The following is a 17,828-nucleotide window of genomic DNA, read 5'->3' on the forward strand; positions in this document are numbered from 1 at the left end:
TCATTTTAAACAGTACCTTGATGGTGCACGTTATCTAGAGGACTGAAGACCGTTTCTTTAGGGTAGTAACCGATGGATAGAACTATTAAATAGCTCGTCATGCAAGTCCATGGGAGCTATTGTTGGTGTTACGAGCCTAAGGTACCTCACCGCCTAGAGAAAGACCCAATACAGATGGGGGGCAAAGCTGTCCAAGATGAAGCCCAAACCAGACGTGGTATGTCACCGACTTGAAAAGCAAGCTACCGACAGAGGAGACTTGGAAGCCAACATGTACCCATAGATCCTATAGGATTCAATATGTTTCCTTGTAACTGATCGGGATCTGAACTGTAACCCTGCCTCTCAGATTATATAATGTAAGGCAGGGAGCCCTTAGTATCGAGACAATCTAGGCTTTCATAGCTAGACAAACACATCAGCGCCCATGTAATTCTTGAGCATACAAGATAAGAGACCGATCTCCACGGAACGTAGGGTACCCCATACACTATTAGAAATATCCACTTCTATAACGAATAGTTTTCGTCACTGAAGGAGCTAAATTCGTCATAATTTTAGTTTTATGATGAGTTTATGACAGAAAACGGTTCGTCATAGAAGTCGTGTCATTCCTTAACTTCTATGACGATTCTAGAAATTTATCATAGATGTGGATAGATCTATGACGAAAACTGACCGTCATAGAACTGCTTTGGCATGTGTGGCAAGGGGGCATCCAAGCTGACGGTTGCTTCCATTGGAGATGTTTTCCATGTGTACCTGCTATAGCCGGTTGCATTGAGGATGGTTCGGGTACGTGTCACATTGTTATTGGACAACGTGGCCATCCCTAGTTCTTGCACGTTTCATGTTCTTAATGGACTACGTGTCGGGCCCCTGTTGTTCCACATGTCAGTTTTCTATTGGCACATGTGTCGTGTTGCGATTGGGTCACATGTCAATTCTTCATTAGACTATGTGTCGTATTTTTATTGGTCCACGTGGTCGTTTCTTATCGTCCACGTGTCATGGTGCTGTTCGTCCACTTTTTGTTTTTTTATTCGGCCACGTGGCTTGACGACTTCCTTCCACGTGTTGAATTTTTATGAGGCCACTGTCGTGCCATGGCTATTTCATGTGTCATGCACTGGTTCGTCCACGTGTTGTATTTTTATTTGATCACGTGACCTGCCCAGGTTCTACCACGTGCCCAATAATCAATTCATCATAAAAGTAATTCAAGATCGTCACTGCTGCACAGATTGACTACATAATTATTCGATGATGTCTACATAATTTTTCAGCATGACAATAAAATACAATAAATTGTTGTTTACACATCAGCAGCAACCCGCTGATAGTTTCACCACATCAAACCAGCACACGAGTACACACATCAAACCACAAATGTTCACTACATCAAGCTAGCAGAGTTGATGATTGAGAGTTACTAGAAGAAGAGCTAAAGTGCATGATATCCTCACGTAGCTCATTGTACTCCTCCTGTTGCTGTATCTTGAACTCCTCAAACTCCTTTTCAGTCTTTTCTGTCTTCCTCTTCAATTCATCCATTTGTTCGACAAGGTTAGCGGAACTTTGCTGTTTAGCAACAAGCTGTTCTCGAAGCATTCTCTCCGCCGATGTCTCTGTTCTAGCGGAGCTTATCAGGATACAAGCATTCTTCAAAAAAAGGGTGTTGCCGCTGACCTGGGAGTGGACCTGGTCATGGGAGAGGCAAAGCACCATGGGAACAATACCAGCACTTGTCATTGGTTTGTGCCCATCAGCAATAGGTTCTGCTCGCATAGTTTCCATAGCTTCCTGTGAAATTCAAGCAGTAAACATTAGGTTATAGATAGTGGAAGAGGACTTTAATTGAAAACCCAAGAGATCAGTTCATAACAGGTAATGCAGGTTTCATATTGATATGGATTATATAAGCACAACACACAGGTACTGATATGGATTATATACTATGAAATTCAAATAGTAAACAATAGTTTACATATATGAATTACATAAGCACAATGCACAGGTATTGCAACTTCAAAATTAAATGATGATGCCAAATTTAGGGCCCCTTTGGTTCATAGGATTTTCAAAGAAAAAATGTAGAAATCAGTAATCCTATGGAATCAGCACAGTAGAGGCCTTGGGTTCACAGGAAGAAATGAGGGAAGAAAAACCATAGGAAAGTTTCCTATCCTTCAACTTTCATAGGAAAAATAAAGGAAAAACATCCAGTGAAACCTCATTGTATTGGTTTTCTATGTTTTTCCTGTACCAAACTAAATGCCCCTTCTAACAAAATTCCTTTATTTTTTATTCATTTGTTTTTTCATATGCATTCCAATCATATTATTGTATTTTTCCTGTTCTGACATTTTTCCGATCCTGCGTTCCAAAGGAGGCCTTAGGCTCCTGCCACTATTGCTTCTATTAACAACGCATATGTGTTTCTATTTATACAAAGGCTAGAGTAATAATAAAATACAACCATCACTTACAAATGATTGCAGCTAGACAGCATAGGAGCGAGATCCTGTAGCCTGGTGGCACTTCGCTTTTGCACAGTTTTGCTTGTTCTTCTTAGATTCATGAGTCAACTCTCTAGGTCATGTGACTTCACTCTCTTGGACTGCCTTCCTCTAGGACTGATATCAGTGCTGCCTTTTGTCCTACTGGTGAAGCCTCCTCCGCAGCTTCTTCGAACCAGACACTGAAATTGGAGAAACAAATTTAAGCAGAAAACATATACGAATTGCATTGCTATCCAGACACCAGAGCATTGCATTGCTATCTGCACCCCACCTCCCCACCCCCTGGCCCCTTTCGCCCGAACTCAATACAAGATAGAACAAGCACCTCAACTACAAGGGCCACTGGCTCATCTTATAAATCTGAATATGTTTAATCTGTATCACCAAATCCCTCAACAACCATCCCTGGTTCTTCCATCTTTCTATGATTCTTTGTGACTTGTGCCTCCCGCTCTCATTCAAAAGTAGTTAGCGGTTGTTCATCTAGATTACAAAGGTATTTATTAACTAAAGCTTCTAGCGAATGTCAACATAACAGAAAGCAACAGTATGCAAATAAGCGCCTAACTAGTAACTACAGCTTATACGGAAGTCATTAATCCAATAAAGCACATGTCAGCTACACTCAACTATAGGAAATATATAACCCCATTGCTATCTACATATCCCAGGTTGAACCATTACAATACAACACACATCATAAAAGGAATTTGGGTACCTCTTCCTCCGCATACCCTAGCTATGCTTCGTTGTCGGCACAACCGTCTTGTCATCGTGGTCGTAGAACTAGTGTGGCTGGCGTTGACGAAGGGGTACCAGATCTAGCTCTGGCTAGGGTTTAGATCTGGCTGGTCATGACAGGTGTCGAAGTAGGGGATCTGAATCTAGCCTATACCGTCATCGACGCGGTCCTTCCGCCATTAGCTGACCTGCTATCGATGAATCAAAGGGGATCTGGCTCCAGCTAGGGTTCAGAAAGCTATGAGAGAGGGTGCGACTAGAGAGTGGAGATTGATGACACCTAGGGTTAGAAGAGGGGTGGTAGAGGGGGCAGCTAGAGAGTGAAGAGGAAGGCCATGGGGCTAGGATTTGGAGCGGGAGGAGAGACGGTGGTGGCTGGAGGATGGAATAGAGGCGGAGACGGCAACTCCTTGCGCTTTTACATGGCCATCATAGTACCACAGATACCCTTGTCTGAAAGCGATGGCATGGTAGACCTAATTTCTGAGCGAAGGGCAAAAGAGAGACATCTAATTTTTTGTGCGTGTTGGCGACATTGCTCGGCGCGGTGTGAAATTTTTGCCGAAAATCAATTTTTTGTGCGGGCAGATCTCCTCGTTTGTTTCAGGGACCACCAACACTGAAAAATAGAATCCCGAGAAATGAACAAAAAAACTCAAAAACTTATGGCTCCTTTGAAATGGACGAGAAATAGGATTTTTGAAGGATCCAAATCCTATAGGAAAAACCCTATGAAGCCCTTTGGACTGGCAGCTTTGGTGGGAACCTCAGCTCCACCGCATACAAGTCTGTGTCTAAATGGAGGTGGGCGGTGGCCAGGGCTAACATAGCCCTATGGTGAATGCCATGCGTCACTAGCTCCCAGATCTGCACCGGCAGAGCATGGACGTGCTCAAGGAAGTTTGGCCCCACCGGTAGCATGGACACGATGTTTAGCTGCTCCATGATGGCTGAAAGAGCAAGAACAAAGAAAACCCTACCAATTAATAAGATGTGGAGCCACATAAAACAAGAAGATATGATAATGACAATGCCATACTAGCAAGCTGCGCCTACGCTTAACCCGCTGCGGCTTCAGCCACGATCGTCTCCCTATCAGTTGTGATGAGGTCGTCTCCACAACAGAGAGGCATGACCACAACCGCTCCGCCTCCCAGTTCTCCACATGGAGAGCCTACCTAGTCATGTCTAGGTCCCGCACCATCATCTCCTTCCTTGGACGCTTCTTTGCCGCCATAGTTCAAGCTTGAAGAACGAGGTGCTAGGGAGGAGGCGGCGAGGAGGAAAGGTGAGTTCACAAGGTTATAAGGCAACTGTACTGACTCCCCTGTTTTTTCCTCTGCTTTTATAGAAGGGACACGCACGGCCGATGGAGTTCCAGCAAATGCCGAGCGATAGTGGGAGGTAAGGTGAGGCCACATCTCCACGATCTCTGAGGAGCACGCCTTTCGAGATACACATCGAGAAATGAGCCACCAAAACAGAGCAACTAGATAGCTGTTCATATTTTACTACACTCGTAAGAAAGTCCAGATGCGGCACATTTGATCTCGTCGGACACTATACGGTATAGAGCTATGAGTAAAACTATTGCCAACGGAGTGCACTCGGTCCCAACATTTATATTAGTAGTACTAGTAGTCTTGATTGGCTTTGATCTGTGTTAAACCCAACTCGTCTTATTTTTGTGTATTTGATAAGTGTCGGGTTCATAAACCCGGGGTCCCTCATGGACCGGCTTCCCAATAGAGGCTCGGCCCAGTAGGCAAATATTGCAAACAACACACAACTCATGGGCTAGCCCAAGTACCTAAATAATAGGCCAGAAGGGTGATGCAATCACAGACTGGAAGGCCTAACCGAGGAGGAATGGCGCCCGTTTCTGACTCCAGCCCACCTCTTCGACCAGAGCGCTCGATTTGGTCTCCAACCCGCCTCCGGACGGCCTCTCCGATGGGAAGGCCTGGCCAAAGCACTACTTCCAACTCTAACCCGCGCCTCCAATTGGGGATGCACCAAACCCCTGCTCACTGCTCTTCTCCAACTGGCGCATTCAGAGCGAACTGGGACTAACTGACCAGGGATGCCCGCTCGGTTAGGACTAGGGAACAGATGGATAAAGTAAGGTAGGGCGCACAAGTCAAACCGCAATACCGGGGACCATACCCTATCCACCTGTAGGAATAGTACTATCAGTGTAGAAAGTGACCAACTAGTGAATATTTGTAGTTTTGCTGTACGTTGTGATCGGAGGTGGCCTAGCACTCAATGACATAGGATTTATACTAGTTCGGGCAATGTGCCCTACATCTAGTCGGGGTCGGTCGGTGACTTTATTTCTGAGCCTAGGTGCTCGAAATTTGCAGTGGGGTTACAAACAAGAGGGAGAAAGATGGGGTGTACAAGAGGTCCGGTCGGCTCCGACCAGAAGGGTTGAGAGTGACAGGAACTTCGCAATGAGCTAGGTGTTCGAGCATGTGCTTGCGGTCAAAACTTGGTGGTTCTGTGGTTGTGAGGTGTCGATGTCGATCTAAGGAACTCTGGCCTCCTTGAATCAGTCCCCTCCGTTGGATGGAGCGCATCCCCTTTTATAGATGAAGGGAATGGCTCTACAGGTGAGAGGGAGAGGGTATGGTTGTCTTTTAAGCCTTGCTGCCCACGCTGATGAAGATTGGATAATGGTAGGCGCCCCCAACACTATTGATGTTGCTGTAGAATGTTAGATGCGCACAGGAGGTTGTGCTATCTTCTTCAGGAAGGATGGACACCGGTACTTGCAAATACTATTTGATGCCTAGTGGCATGTGAGGAGTCGCACTATGTTCACCTGGTACGGCAAATCCTGGTGCCCATACCGCTATCGATGTCTAGAGACACGCGGGGGGCTTACCGTATGGGAGTTTTAGCGGCCCCTACAATACTGTAGGGGGAGATGTCGGCGCCTACAATACTATTTGTGTCAGGGTTACTACAGAGTACTGTTTCGCATAGGGTATGGTCCCTGGTACAGTGGTTTTGACTTGTGAGCCTTGCCTTGCCTTTCTCCGCATGTCTTCTGGTTCCTTCCAAACGAGGTGCCCCTGGTCAGATGGCTCTAGTAGGCTCTGAGTGTGCCGGTCGGAGAAGAGCGGTGAGTAGGGTTCCTATGAGCTCCTAGTCGGAGGGACATGGGGTCAGAGTTGGAAGTAGGGCTCGAGGCAGGCCTTCCGATCGAAGAGGCCGTCTAGAGGTGGCTGAAGCCTGAATTGAGTGCTCTGGTTGGATAGGTGGGCCGAAGTAGCCGATGAGCAGGTGTTGCTCTTCTTGGGCCTGGCCTTCCGATCGGTTGCTGGACCATTCCTTTGCCCTGTTGTTTTAGACTCTTGGACCAATCCTTGGCGCAGAAGCCGGTCCCCGAGGGACCTTGGGTTTATGAACTCGATAGGAGCCCCCGAGCCCCCGGGTGATTCGGGTAGAATCGTCTGGGGGATTTTTGTCTTATGGACGGGTGCGCGCGAGCGTACCCGCGGGTGTAGCCCCCAAGCCCTTAGGCGGTTCGGGCGGAACTATCTGGGGGGTTTTATTTTTAGCAAGCGTGTGTGCATGTTTTTAGTCTGAGATGGAATTTTGTCAACCAAGGTGACGTTGTGTAGTCGAGGCATTTTTAGGCGCAAAGATCGGATTGAAACAGAACTTATTGATCCCGGTGTCGATGTGTGCCATGGATCGGGCAAGGAAGTTAGTTTGGATAGACCCGGGCGTTGGTGCGCGCCGTGGTTTTGAAATGGTTAGTTCTGGAGACGGACGAGACAGAGCCCGTGGGTCCTGATGTTGATGCAGCCTGGGCAGCCGAGGTAGTTAGTTCAGTTAGTTTTTTCGTGAGTTTGGAGTTCTGATCCTTGGCCAGGGTTTCTTGGAGTGTAGTCAGAAGTGAAGCCGTTATGTGAGTTTAGAGTCGCAATCCCAGGCCGTAGCCGGTTGTCGTAGATCCTATCGACGTGAGTTTGGGGTCATGGTCCCACGGTTTTTGTTGGAAGTGAAGTTGTTACGTGAGTTCGGAGTCACGGTCCCTGGATTTTTTTGTAGCGTAGTCGGAAGTGAAGTCATTACGCGAGTTTGGAGTCACGGTCCCAAGCCATAGCCGGATGTCATAGATCCTATCGATGTGAGTTCAGAGTTGCGGTCCCAAGGTTTTTAGCATTTGAGCCCCCGAGCCTTGTTGGGCCTTCATGGGGGTCGATGTGAGTTGTTTTGCGCTACCCCATTTGGTTCCTCACAACCAGAGGGGCTAAGTTTCGTTGCCTATCCTGATCGCTCGGGCTCAAAGACTAGCTCGGTGAGCTCGCTAACGGGTGTGATCGAGCGAAATCTGGGTCCATCATTTGTGACGGGGTCAGCATAGCCCTCTTGTGGCATTCCACTACTCCTTTACCTACAACCTGGTAGATGCCTAGGTCATTCCAGAGATCGACCCGGGTGGCCTAATGGCCTCCCCTTGATGGAGATTCTGTGGGCTTGGCGAGAGGTTTAGGATCGAACAAGAAGGTTGAGATGACCCAGTTTGCCAGACCAGGCGAAGGCCGCATGGTGCTCATCTACGGTTTTCTCCCCTGGCTCTGTAGTTTGCTCATGTCAAATGAGGCAACCGCCGCTTCGTGGTGCAACACGGAGCATTCTGGTGCATTTCGCTGCACGTGTGATGCTTAGTTCCTAAGCCCCTGGGCGGTTCATGCCCTAACTATCCGGGGGGTTCAGGCGTATGAGATGAATGCGCATATGGATGTATGAATGATTGTAATGAAATAGAGGGGGTTTGATAGTACTTACCTTGACGATTGGAGTGACAGGGTTTGGAGGGCTTTAGTTGGAAATGTCTGACCAGGACCTTGATCCCCTGTTCTCCTACTGAACATCTATGGGTGCGATGCCCTTGAGGTATCCATTTGTGCTTGCCGAAGCCAAGGGAGTGGAACCGAGCAGGTCCTTGGCGGTCGCAGTGGTATTTGCAATAGTAGAAAATGTAAAAGTTAAGTTTGTGGGTGAGTTCGTAGCATAACCTTGTGACAGAACCACGATATGCTTTCCCTATTTATATCCTAGCATAACCTTTGTTCTTACCCTTTCTCTCTCATACCTACCCATTTGTCCCATAGGGTATGACCTTGGGAGTCCAGGGCGTGGCCCGTAGGGCTCGACTGCTCGCGTCTGTAGGGAAAGGCGGGGTGCGTTCGGTTCGTAGTAAGAATAGAGTTACGTAGGGTAATCAAGGACATGGAATGTGTTTCTGTTCGGGGACAAAGTTGTTTGTTATGTGATGACAAAAGAAAAAGGAGGTAATATACAATATTATACCCTTATGGAGCCCCTGAGCGACCCTGGCTGAAAGTGTTTCGGGCAGGGGTGCTCTTATGGGAGCATGTTTTAACTAAAAAGCGGTTTAGACCATATTTAGGGGAAAAATGACGTAGCTGTTCATTGTTCCAAGTGTTGGTGAGAGCGTTGCCGTTGTTGTCCTCCAGTCGGTAGGTGCCCGGTTGGATTACTTCGATCACCATATAGGGCCCTTCCCATGGTGGAGAGAGCTTGTGCTTTTCCTTTGTTGACTGGGTCCTCTAGAGCACGAGATCACCGACTTCAAGTATCCTTCCCCTAATCTTCCTTTCATGGTACCTACGGAGGGTTTGTTGGTAGCGAGCGGAGCAAACGATGGTTGTTTCATGGGCCTCTTCAAGTAGGTGACCGCATCTTGTTGAGCCTCCATGGCTCAGTCGTGGTCGAAAGCCTTCACTCTTGGTGTGCCGTGGTCATGGTCGGAGGGCAATACTGCCTCAGCCCCATAGGCCAGAGAAGGGTGTGAATCTCGTGGCTCGGTTTGGGGTCATTCTTAGGCTCCAGAGGATCATTGGAACCTCTGCTAGCCAACGCCCAGCGTACTTGTTGAGTTGATTGAAGATGCATGACTTAAGTCCTTGGAGGACCATGCCATTGGCACGTTCGACCTGACTGTTAGTTCATGGATGTTCGACTGAAGCCCAGTCGATCCTGATATCGTATCCATTGCTAAAGTCTAGGAACTTTTTTCTAGTGAAGTTGCTCCCATGGTCAGTGATGATACAGTTAGGAACACCGAACCGGTAGATGATGTTGAGGAAGAATTTGACTGCCTCCTCTGACAGGACATTGGTGATGGGTTTGGCCTCTATCCACTTGGTGAATTTGTCGATTAGTATGAGTAGGTGAGTGAAACCGCCTAGGGCCTTTTTGAGGGGTCCTACCATGTCGAGGCCCTAGACTATGAATGGCCAGGTGATGGGGATGGTTTGGAGCTCCTGTGCTGGCAAATGGGTTTGTCGAGCGTAGAACTGGCATCCTTCACACCTGCGGACGACCTTCTCCGCATCTCATAGCGCGATTGGCCAGTAAAAACCTTGGCGGAAGGCTTTTCTGACCAGCGACCTTGGGGCCACGTGATGCCTGCAAATGTCGGCATGGACCTCGAGGAGGAGCTGCCTCCCTTGGTCGGTGGGGATACACCTCATGAGTACTCTTGATGGGCTCTGTTTGTAGAGCTCGTCACCGAGCACGATGAAGGTCTTTGCACGTCGAGCGATCCATCAGGCTTCAGCCCTTTTGGGTGGGAGAACCTCCTCGAGGAGGTAGGTGAGTAGCGATACTCGCTAGTCAGTTTGATTGAGTGCCAGTATGGCGAAGTTCACAGGTGTCGTAGAGGTACTAGGGTCGGGGTCCCCGAGCAATGGCTGGGTGCTAGGGTCAGAGCCCCTGAGCACTGGCAAGGCGTCGGGGTGTGTCTAGGTTGGGCCTTCTAGGGTGTGGACAAACGGTTCATGGATGTCGTTGATGAAGACCTCGCTTGGGGATGGTTCCCGCCTGGCAGCCAGTTTTGCGAGGAAATTGGCAGCATCATTATCCCTTCGAGGGATGTGATGTAGTTCGATCCCCTGGAATTTGTCCTCGAGCTTGCGCACCTCTTGGTAGTATGCTGTCATGAGGGGGCTTTTGCAGTAGGACTCCTTCATGACCTGATCAACGACTAGTTCCAAGTCACCGCGGACGTGGAGTCGCGTAGCTCCGAGCTCGACAGCGATGCAGAGCCTGTTGATAAGGGCCTTGTACTCCGTGGCATTGTTTGAAGCTAGGAAGTGGAGGCGGATGGCATAGCAGAGCCTACTCCCATCCACGAAGATCAGAACCACCCCCACCCCCGAGCCAGGTGCCATTACGGACCCGTCAAAGTACATTGTCCAGTACTCGTGGGTGACGTCTGGGGTCGACAGCTGGACCTCTATCCATTTGGCGACAAAATCCATGAGAGCCTAAGACTTAATAGCGGTGTGAGGGCTATATCTAATGTCATGGCCCATGAGTTCAAGTGCCCACTTCGAGATTTGTCCCATGGCATCGCGGTTGTGGATGATGTCTCTGAGCAGGTATGAGGTGACGACTGTGACTTCGTGGTCGGTGAAGTAGTGTAGGAGCTTCCTGGTTGCCATCAGTATGGCGTATAGGAGTTTCTGCACCTAAGGGTACCAGACCTTGGGGGTTAGTAAGTACTTCTCCAATGAAGTATATGGGTCACTGTTCCTTGAGCCGGTGTCCTGGTTCCTCCCTCTCGATGACCAGGGCGGCGCTCTCCACGTGGTTACTTGCCACGATGTAAAGGAGGAGGGGTTCTCCCCGCTCAGGAGCGACATGGATTGGGGCCAACATCAGGGATGTTTTGAGGCTTTTGAGAGCCTACTGGGCTTCCTCGGTCCAGACGAAGGCATCTGTCTTTTTGAGGAGCTTGTAGAGTGGCATCCCCCTTTTGCCGAGCTAGGAGATGAAGCGGCTTAGGGCAGCCAGGTAGCCGATGGGCCTCTGTATGCCCTTGACATTGCGTATGGGACCCATGTTGGAGATGGCTACAATCTTTTTGGGGTTGGCTTCGATGCCGCACTTAGATACAATGTATCTGAGCAGCTTCCCCTTTGGAACCCCAAAAACACATTTTTCAGGATTCAGCTTGATGTTGAACCTTTAGAGGTTCGCAAATGTTGCGGCTAAGTTTGTGATCAGATTGCACGCTCAAGCCATTTTGACCACTATATCATCAACATAGACGGTGATTGTTGGTTTCAGCCGTTTGACCTGATTAGGCTGATCAGGTGGGTCGATTTGGTCAGCGAAGCATTGCTGCATGCACCTTTGGTAGGTGGCACCAGCGTTCTTCAAGCTAAAAGGCATGGTTACATAACAGTATGAACCATACGGGGTGATGAATGAGGTTGCGAGTTGATCGGACTCTTTCATCGCGATCTGGTGATAGCCTGAGTAGGCGTCTAGAAAGGAGAGGATCTTGCAACCCAAAGTGGAGTTGATTATCTGGTCTATGCGCGGTAAAGGAAAGTGATCCTTTGGACATGCCTTGTTGAGTCCAGTATAATCAACACACATTCTCCATTTCCTGGTCTTTTTCCTAACAAGGACAGGATTGGTGAGCCAGTCGGAGTGAAAAACCTCCCTGATGAATTCGGCTGCTAGGAGCTTGGCAATCTCTTCGCCTATGGCCCTGCGTCTCTCATTGTTGAAACAACATAGGCATTGCTTGGCGGGCTTTGAGCCTAGGATAAGGCATAGTGTATGCTCGGCGACCTCCTATGGTATCCTCGGCATGTCAGAAGGCTACCATGCGAAGACATTGTGATTATCGCATAGGAAGCCAACGAGCTCACATTCCTATTGGGCCGAGAGCTGGGTCCCAATTCGTACCGTTTTGGCTAGGTCGGTGGGGTTGACACCCACTGCCTTGGTTTCCTTGAGTGGGTGGAAGGTCATCGAGGAGGTTGGTTTGTTGTAGTCTAGGACTACTAGGGTTGACAACTCCCTGAGCTGCGAGAGCTCGAACGAGTTAACGACCGCGGTGGCGAGCTCGTAGCGCTCACGGTCGCACTCGAAGGCGTGCGAGAAGGCGCTACTCACGGTGATGACGCCATTTGGTCCCAGCATCTTCAGCTTGAGATAAGTATAGTTGGGGATTGCCTTGAATCTTGTGTAGCATGGCCGCCTGAAGATGGCATGGTAGGACCCTAGAAAGTCCACCACTTCAAAGGTGAGGACCTCCGAGCGGAAGTTGGACCGGCTACTGAATGTGATGGGCAGATCGATCTGTCTAAGCAGGTATGCCTGTGCTCCCAGTATTACCCCATGGAAGGGGGAGCCTATCAGGCGGAGCTCTGATTGGGGGATGCGCACGGCATCGAGGGTGTCGATGTATAGGATGTTGAGGCCACTACCTCCATCCATTAGCACCTTGGTGAGGCGCTTCTTGCGGACGATGGGGTCGATGATGAGCGGGTAGCATCCTAGTCTTGTGACGTAGGAGGGATGGTCCCTCTGATCAAAAGTGATTGGAGATTTCGACTAGCTGAGGAAGGAGGGGACGACCGTTTTGGCAGCACATGCCTCCCTGTAGCGTACCTTATGCTGGAGTTTAGTCCAGATGGCGTTAGACCCGCCAAAGATCATGATGCACTCTTTGGGTTCAGGGAAGCCGTCTCCATCCTTGCCTCCCACACCTCCCCTCTTGGCTGCCGGTTCCTTGCCATCTCCCTCCTTTGGCCCGCTGGCCTGTCGGAGGAAACGTTTGAGTAGCTCGCACACCTTGTAGAGGTGTTTGACGGGGTAGGCATGGTTGGGGCATGGGCCATCTATGAGCTTGTTGAAGTGGTCAGGCAGTTCGTGCTAGGGCTGCCTGGCCATGCGATCGGCCACAGCGACCAACATGGGGTTGTCCGACCGGCGTCGATCTTTTTTGTTTTTCTTGCCCCTCGGTGTAGAGGGGCCGTTGTCTAGATCCGTGCACTTGGCTTTGAGCTTGTCCCGACCTCCACCGAAGACCACTCCAACCACCTCCTCACCAGAGGTGTGGTTGGTGGCAATGTCGAGCAGGTCGCAGGTGGTACAGGGTTTCAAGCAGCTAAGCTTGTGGATCAGGGACTCATAGTTTGTCCTAGAGAGGAACGCGCTGATGACGTCTGCGTCGATGACATCAGGGAGGGAGTTGCATCATTGGGAGAACCTACGGATGTAATCCCGTAGGGACTCATTAGGCTCCTGGTGATAGCTCTTGAGGTCCTAGGAGTTTCCCGGGCGGACATACATCCCCTGGAAATTCCCGACGAAGACCCTCTTGAGGTCTGTCCAGTTGCGGATGCTGTTGTGCAGAAGGAATTTGAGCCATGCCCGAACATGTTCCCCCAAGCAAATGGGAAGGTATTGGATGATGAAATTGTCATCATCCACTCCTCCGGCCCGACAGGCGAGTCGGAAGTCTTCGAGCCAAATGCCTAGGTTGGTCTCCCTAGTGTATTTGGTGATGTTGGTGGGCGGCTAGAAACACCAACTAAAGGCCCATGGCCCTGGGCCCTTAGGGCTAAGGCTCCAGTCGTTTGGCTGGCGGCCGCACCTGGGGCACGTTTCACCACTTCCCTCGATGGTTTGGCCAGGGTCCGTGTTGCCTGCTACCGCACGGTGGACATCACTATTGCATCGAGCCTGACGTCGGTTGTCGATGACGCTGTGGGCGTCCTAGTGTAGATCGGGCTACCCGTGTACTGGTGGTTGGTGTGGAGTAGGCATTAGGTTGGAGCATGGCGTGATTACCGCACCCTGAGCCAGGCCTAATGGCTGTGGCGGCGAGTGAATGGAGCGATCTGTCTGGTGCGTCCTCATCCCCCTGGTGGGGAGAGAGGGCGTGGGTCGGAGTCACGACGTGGAGCTTTCTGCCTATTGGATGGTGGTGGCTTCTACTAGAACTCGGAGGTTTCGATAGACTGCCCGCTCCTAGGGGTCGATGGGCTTGAGAATGCTATGCAGAAGCATTGCCGCAGCGGTGATGTTCTGGCCAGCCCGAGCGAATTGAGGGAGATCATTCCCCTCGTTTATGATGTCATGTTAGACCTGATGGGCATGACCCCTGGTGCTGCCCACCAGGCCATGCGCATGGGGCGTAATGGGCCATACTAATGGTGCCGGTGTGGGCGGCTGCTAGTTCTGTCGTTGTTGTCGTAATTCCTTAGCATGTGCTTGTGCAGACACGAGGGCCCCCGCATGTGGGTCTAGAGGGGTGTGAGTTTGCGCAGACTCTGCGACCATCGGTGGCTGTCCCAGAGCGTTCGCCATAGCGCACTCCTAGGATGGACAGTGTCGGAGTGCCACATCACCGATGCTGGAACCATCGCTCTCGCCCACAGCATCTGAGAGCTCATGGGAAATGGTAGGAACGCAGCCTGCCATTCCCATGAACTTGGACATGAGGGGGGATGGTGCCAGCATCCCTCAGAGCCCCTGAGCGTGTGTGTCTGCAGAAGATGTGAGGCCATAGGGGAACCGATCGTACGGTGTTTGTGGCGTGGGCGGTATATTCCCACCGGGTGATTGGTGAGAGATGGTAAATAAAGAGTGAGTAGTTGTACGCATATTACTTATAGCAGGTTTGAGCAGAGAGTTTGCTCAGAATGAAGCACAGATGCCACACCATCAAAGTTGCGCATCCCGGAGTTGATGGAGGACGTCCCTCCGACGGGTGCCGGGTCGCGAGCCTCCTCGTGGAGGTAGAGTATGCCGAGTCGGTCGGCGACAAAGTTTAGGCTTCTGAAGAGGAAGGCTTGGGATGGCACAAAGATAGGTGGAACCCACATCCCGATGGGTGGGAGTGCGGGGAACTCCAATGAGCCAAAGTGAATCGTATCGCCCGAGCCCATTGGGATGAGGGTGGCGGAAAAGTGGGCCATCTGATGACCAAAAAGTATTGAACGTACAACGTTTTCTCCACGGACGGTGCCAACTATCGGTGCAGAAAGTGACTAACTAGTGAATATTTGTAGTTTTGTTGTATGTTGTGATCGAAGGTGGCCTAGCACTCAATAACACAGGATTTATAGTGGTTCAGGCAACGTGCCCTACGTCCAGTCGGGGTCGGTCGGTGACTTTATTCCTAAGCCCAGGTGCTCGAAGTTTGCAGTGGGGTTACAAACGAGAGGGAGAAAGATGGGGTGTACAAGAGGTTCGGTCAGCTCCGGTCAGAAGGGCCAAGAGTGACAGGAACTTCGCTACGAGCTAGGTGTTCGAGCGTGTGCTTGCGGTTGGAACTTGGTGGTTCTGCGGTTCTGAGGTGTCAATGTCGATATAAGGAACTCTGGCCTCCTTGAATCGGTCCCCTTTGTTGGAGGGAGCGCATCCCCTTTTATAGATGAAGGGGATGGCTCTATAGGTGAGAGAGAGAGGGTATGGATGTCTTTTAAGCCTTGCTACCCATGCTGATGAAGATTGGATAATGATAGGTGCCCCCAACACTGTTGATGTCGCTGTAGAATGTCAGATGTGCATGGGAGGTCGTGCTATCTTCTTCAGGAAGGATGGATGCCGGTACCTACAAATATTATTTGATGCCTAGTGGCATGTGAGGAGTCATGCTATGTTCACCTAGTACGGAAAATCCTGGTGCCCATACCGCTATCGATGTCCTGAGACACATGGGGGGCTTACCGTATGGGAGTTTTAGCGGCCCCTATAATACTATAGGGGGAGATGTCAACGCCTACAATACTGTTTGCGTTAGGATAGCTGTAGAGTACTGTTTCACACAGGGTATGGTCCCTGGTACAGTGGTTTTGACTTGTGAGCCTTGCCTTGCCTTTCTCCACATGTCTTCTGGTTCCTTCCGAACGGGTGCCCCCGGTCAGATGGCTCCAGTCGGCTCTGAGTGCGCTGGTCAGAGAAGAGCAGTGAGCAAGGTTCCTATGAGCTCCCAGTCGGAGGGACATGGGGTCAGAGTTGGAAGTAGGGCTCGAGGTAGGCCTTTCAATCGGAGAGGCTGTCCAGAGGCGGCTAAAGCCTGAATTGAGTGCTTCGGTCGGATAGGTGGGCCAAAGTAGCCGATGAGTGTGCATTGCTCTTCTTGGGCCTACCCTTCCAACCAGTTGCTAGACCGTTCCTATGCCCTATTGTTTTTAGACTCTTGGACCGAGCCTTGGCGTAGAAGCCGGTCCCTGAGGGACCCCGAGTTTATGAACCCAACAAGTACCCTGCGACCTCCTTGGCATGACAGAACCCAAGCAGTGTTGTAGGCACCGACATTTTCCCCTATAGTATTATGGGCGCCATTAAACTTCGATATGGTAAGGCTCCCCCCACATACCTCTGGGCATCGATAGTATTGTGGGTGCCAACATTTACCATACTAAGTAAACATGGTGAAACTCCTCACATGCCTCTAGGTGTCAACTGTATAGCAGGTACCCACATCTACCATACCTAAACAAGACGACACAACCTCCCATGTCCATCTGACATTTAAATAGTGTTGTGGGCGCCTACCATCATCCTGTACCCACTGGCATGGGCAACAAGGCTAAGAAGCATACGTACTCTCTCCCTCTCACTTGTAAGGCCATCCCCTTTATCTATAAAAGGGGATGCGATCTCTCCCAACATTCAAGTTGATTTAGATTCATTAGATCGATCAAGTTCACTAGTTCACAACCACAGAACCGCTAGGTTTGAACCATAAGCACATGCTTGAACACTTAGCTCATAGCGGGGCTCTCATCACTCTCAGCCCTTCTGACCGGAGTCCGACCAGACCTCTTGTACCCCCATCTTTCTCCTTCTTGTTTGTAACCTCACTGCAAACTTTGAGCACTTAGGCTCAAGAATAAAGTCACCGATCGACTCAAACTAGACGTATGGCACATCGCCTGAACTAGTATAAACCCTATGTCATCGAGTGCTAGGCCACCTCTAATCACAATATAGGCAAAACTACAAATATTTACTTGTTGGTCACTTTCTATACCGATAGTTGGCGCTGTCCGTGGAGAAGATGCTGTATGTTCAACACTTTTTGGTCATTGGATGACCCACTTTTCTGCAGCCTTCACCATGGCAGGCTCAGGCAATACGACTCACTTCGGCCCACTAGAGTTTCCTGCACTCCCACCAGTTGGGATGTGGGTTCCACCCATCTTCAAACCATCCTAGGCCTTCCTCTTTGGAAGCCTAGACTTCATCGCCGATCGGCTTGGCGTACTACACCTCCACGAGGAGGCACTCATTCTAGCGCCTATCAGAGGGGTGACCTCCATCGGCTCTGGGACGCACGATGACTTCAATGATGAGGCATTTGCGCTTCATTCCAAGCAAACTCTCTGCTTAAACCCTGCTGTGAGTAATGTACATGCTATTATTTACTTGCTATTCTATATCTTCCACTGATTATCCAGAGGGACCCTGTTGTCCCCACCATGACCACCATATGACCGGTTCCCCTACGACCTCGCGTCTCTCATGGACGCATATGCCTGGGGGCTCCCAAGGATGCCGACGCTACCCCCTCTCACATCTAAATTCATGGGGATGGCGAGCTATGCTCCCACTTGTTTCCTCGACCTCATGGATTATGATGTTGAGAGTGATGGCTCCAGCATCAGCGATGTGGCACCTAGCCACTGTTCATCCTAGGAGTGCGCTATGGCGGATGCTCTAGGACAGCCACCAGTGGTGATGGAGTCCTTGTAGACTCACACC

General features: G+C 50.1%; 1 protein-coding gene across 1 annotated transcript; it reads right to left on the reverse strand.

The window, feature by feature from the left end:
- Window positions 1-11,075: 11,075 nt before the first annotated feature.
- LOC136544284 (uncharacterized) lies at window positions 11,076-12,545 on the reverse strand. The gene is made up of 2 exons (XM_066536502.1): window positions 12,012-12,545; window positions 11,076-11,228 (listed from the first exon to the last, which is right to left on the reverse strand). Exons 1-2 carry the CDS (start codon window positions 12,543-12,545, stop codon window positions 11,076-11,078), a joined length of 687 nt encoding a protein of 228 aa, XP_066392599.1.
- Window positions 12,546-17,828: the final 5,283 nt, after the last annotated feature.

Source organism: Miscanthus floridulus, chromosome 3 (assembly GCF_019320115.1).
Source record: "Miscanthus floridulus cultivar M001 chromosome 3, ASM1932011v1, whole genome shotgun sequence".
NCBI lineage: Eukaryota > Viridiplantae > Streptophyta > Magnoliopsida > Poales > Poaceae > Miscanthus > Miscanthus floridulus.

Coding starts and splice junctions, on each gene's coding strand:
- LOC136544284 (XM_066536502.1), bottom strand. CDS start 12,545: ATGGATGGAGGTAGTGGCCTCAACATCCTATACATCGACACCCTCGAT. Junction 11,229..12,011: donor CCACCGACCTAGCCAAAACG/GTACGAATTGGG, acceptor GGGGTTCCAAAG/GGGAAGCTGCTCAGATACAT.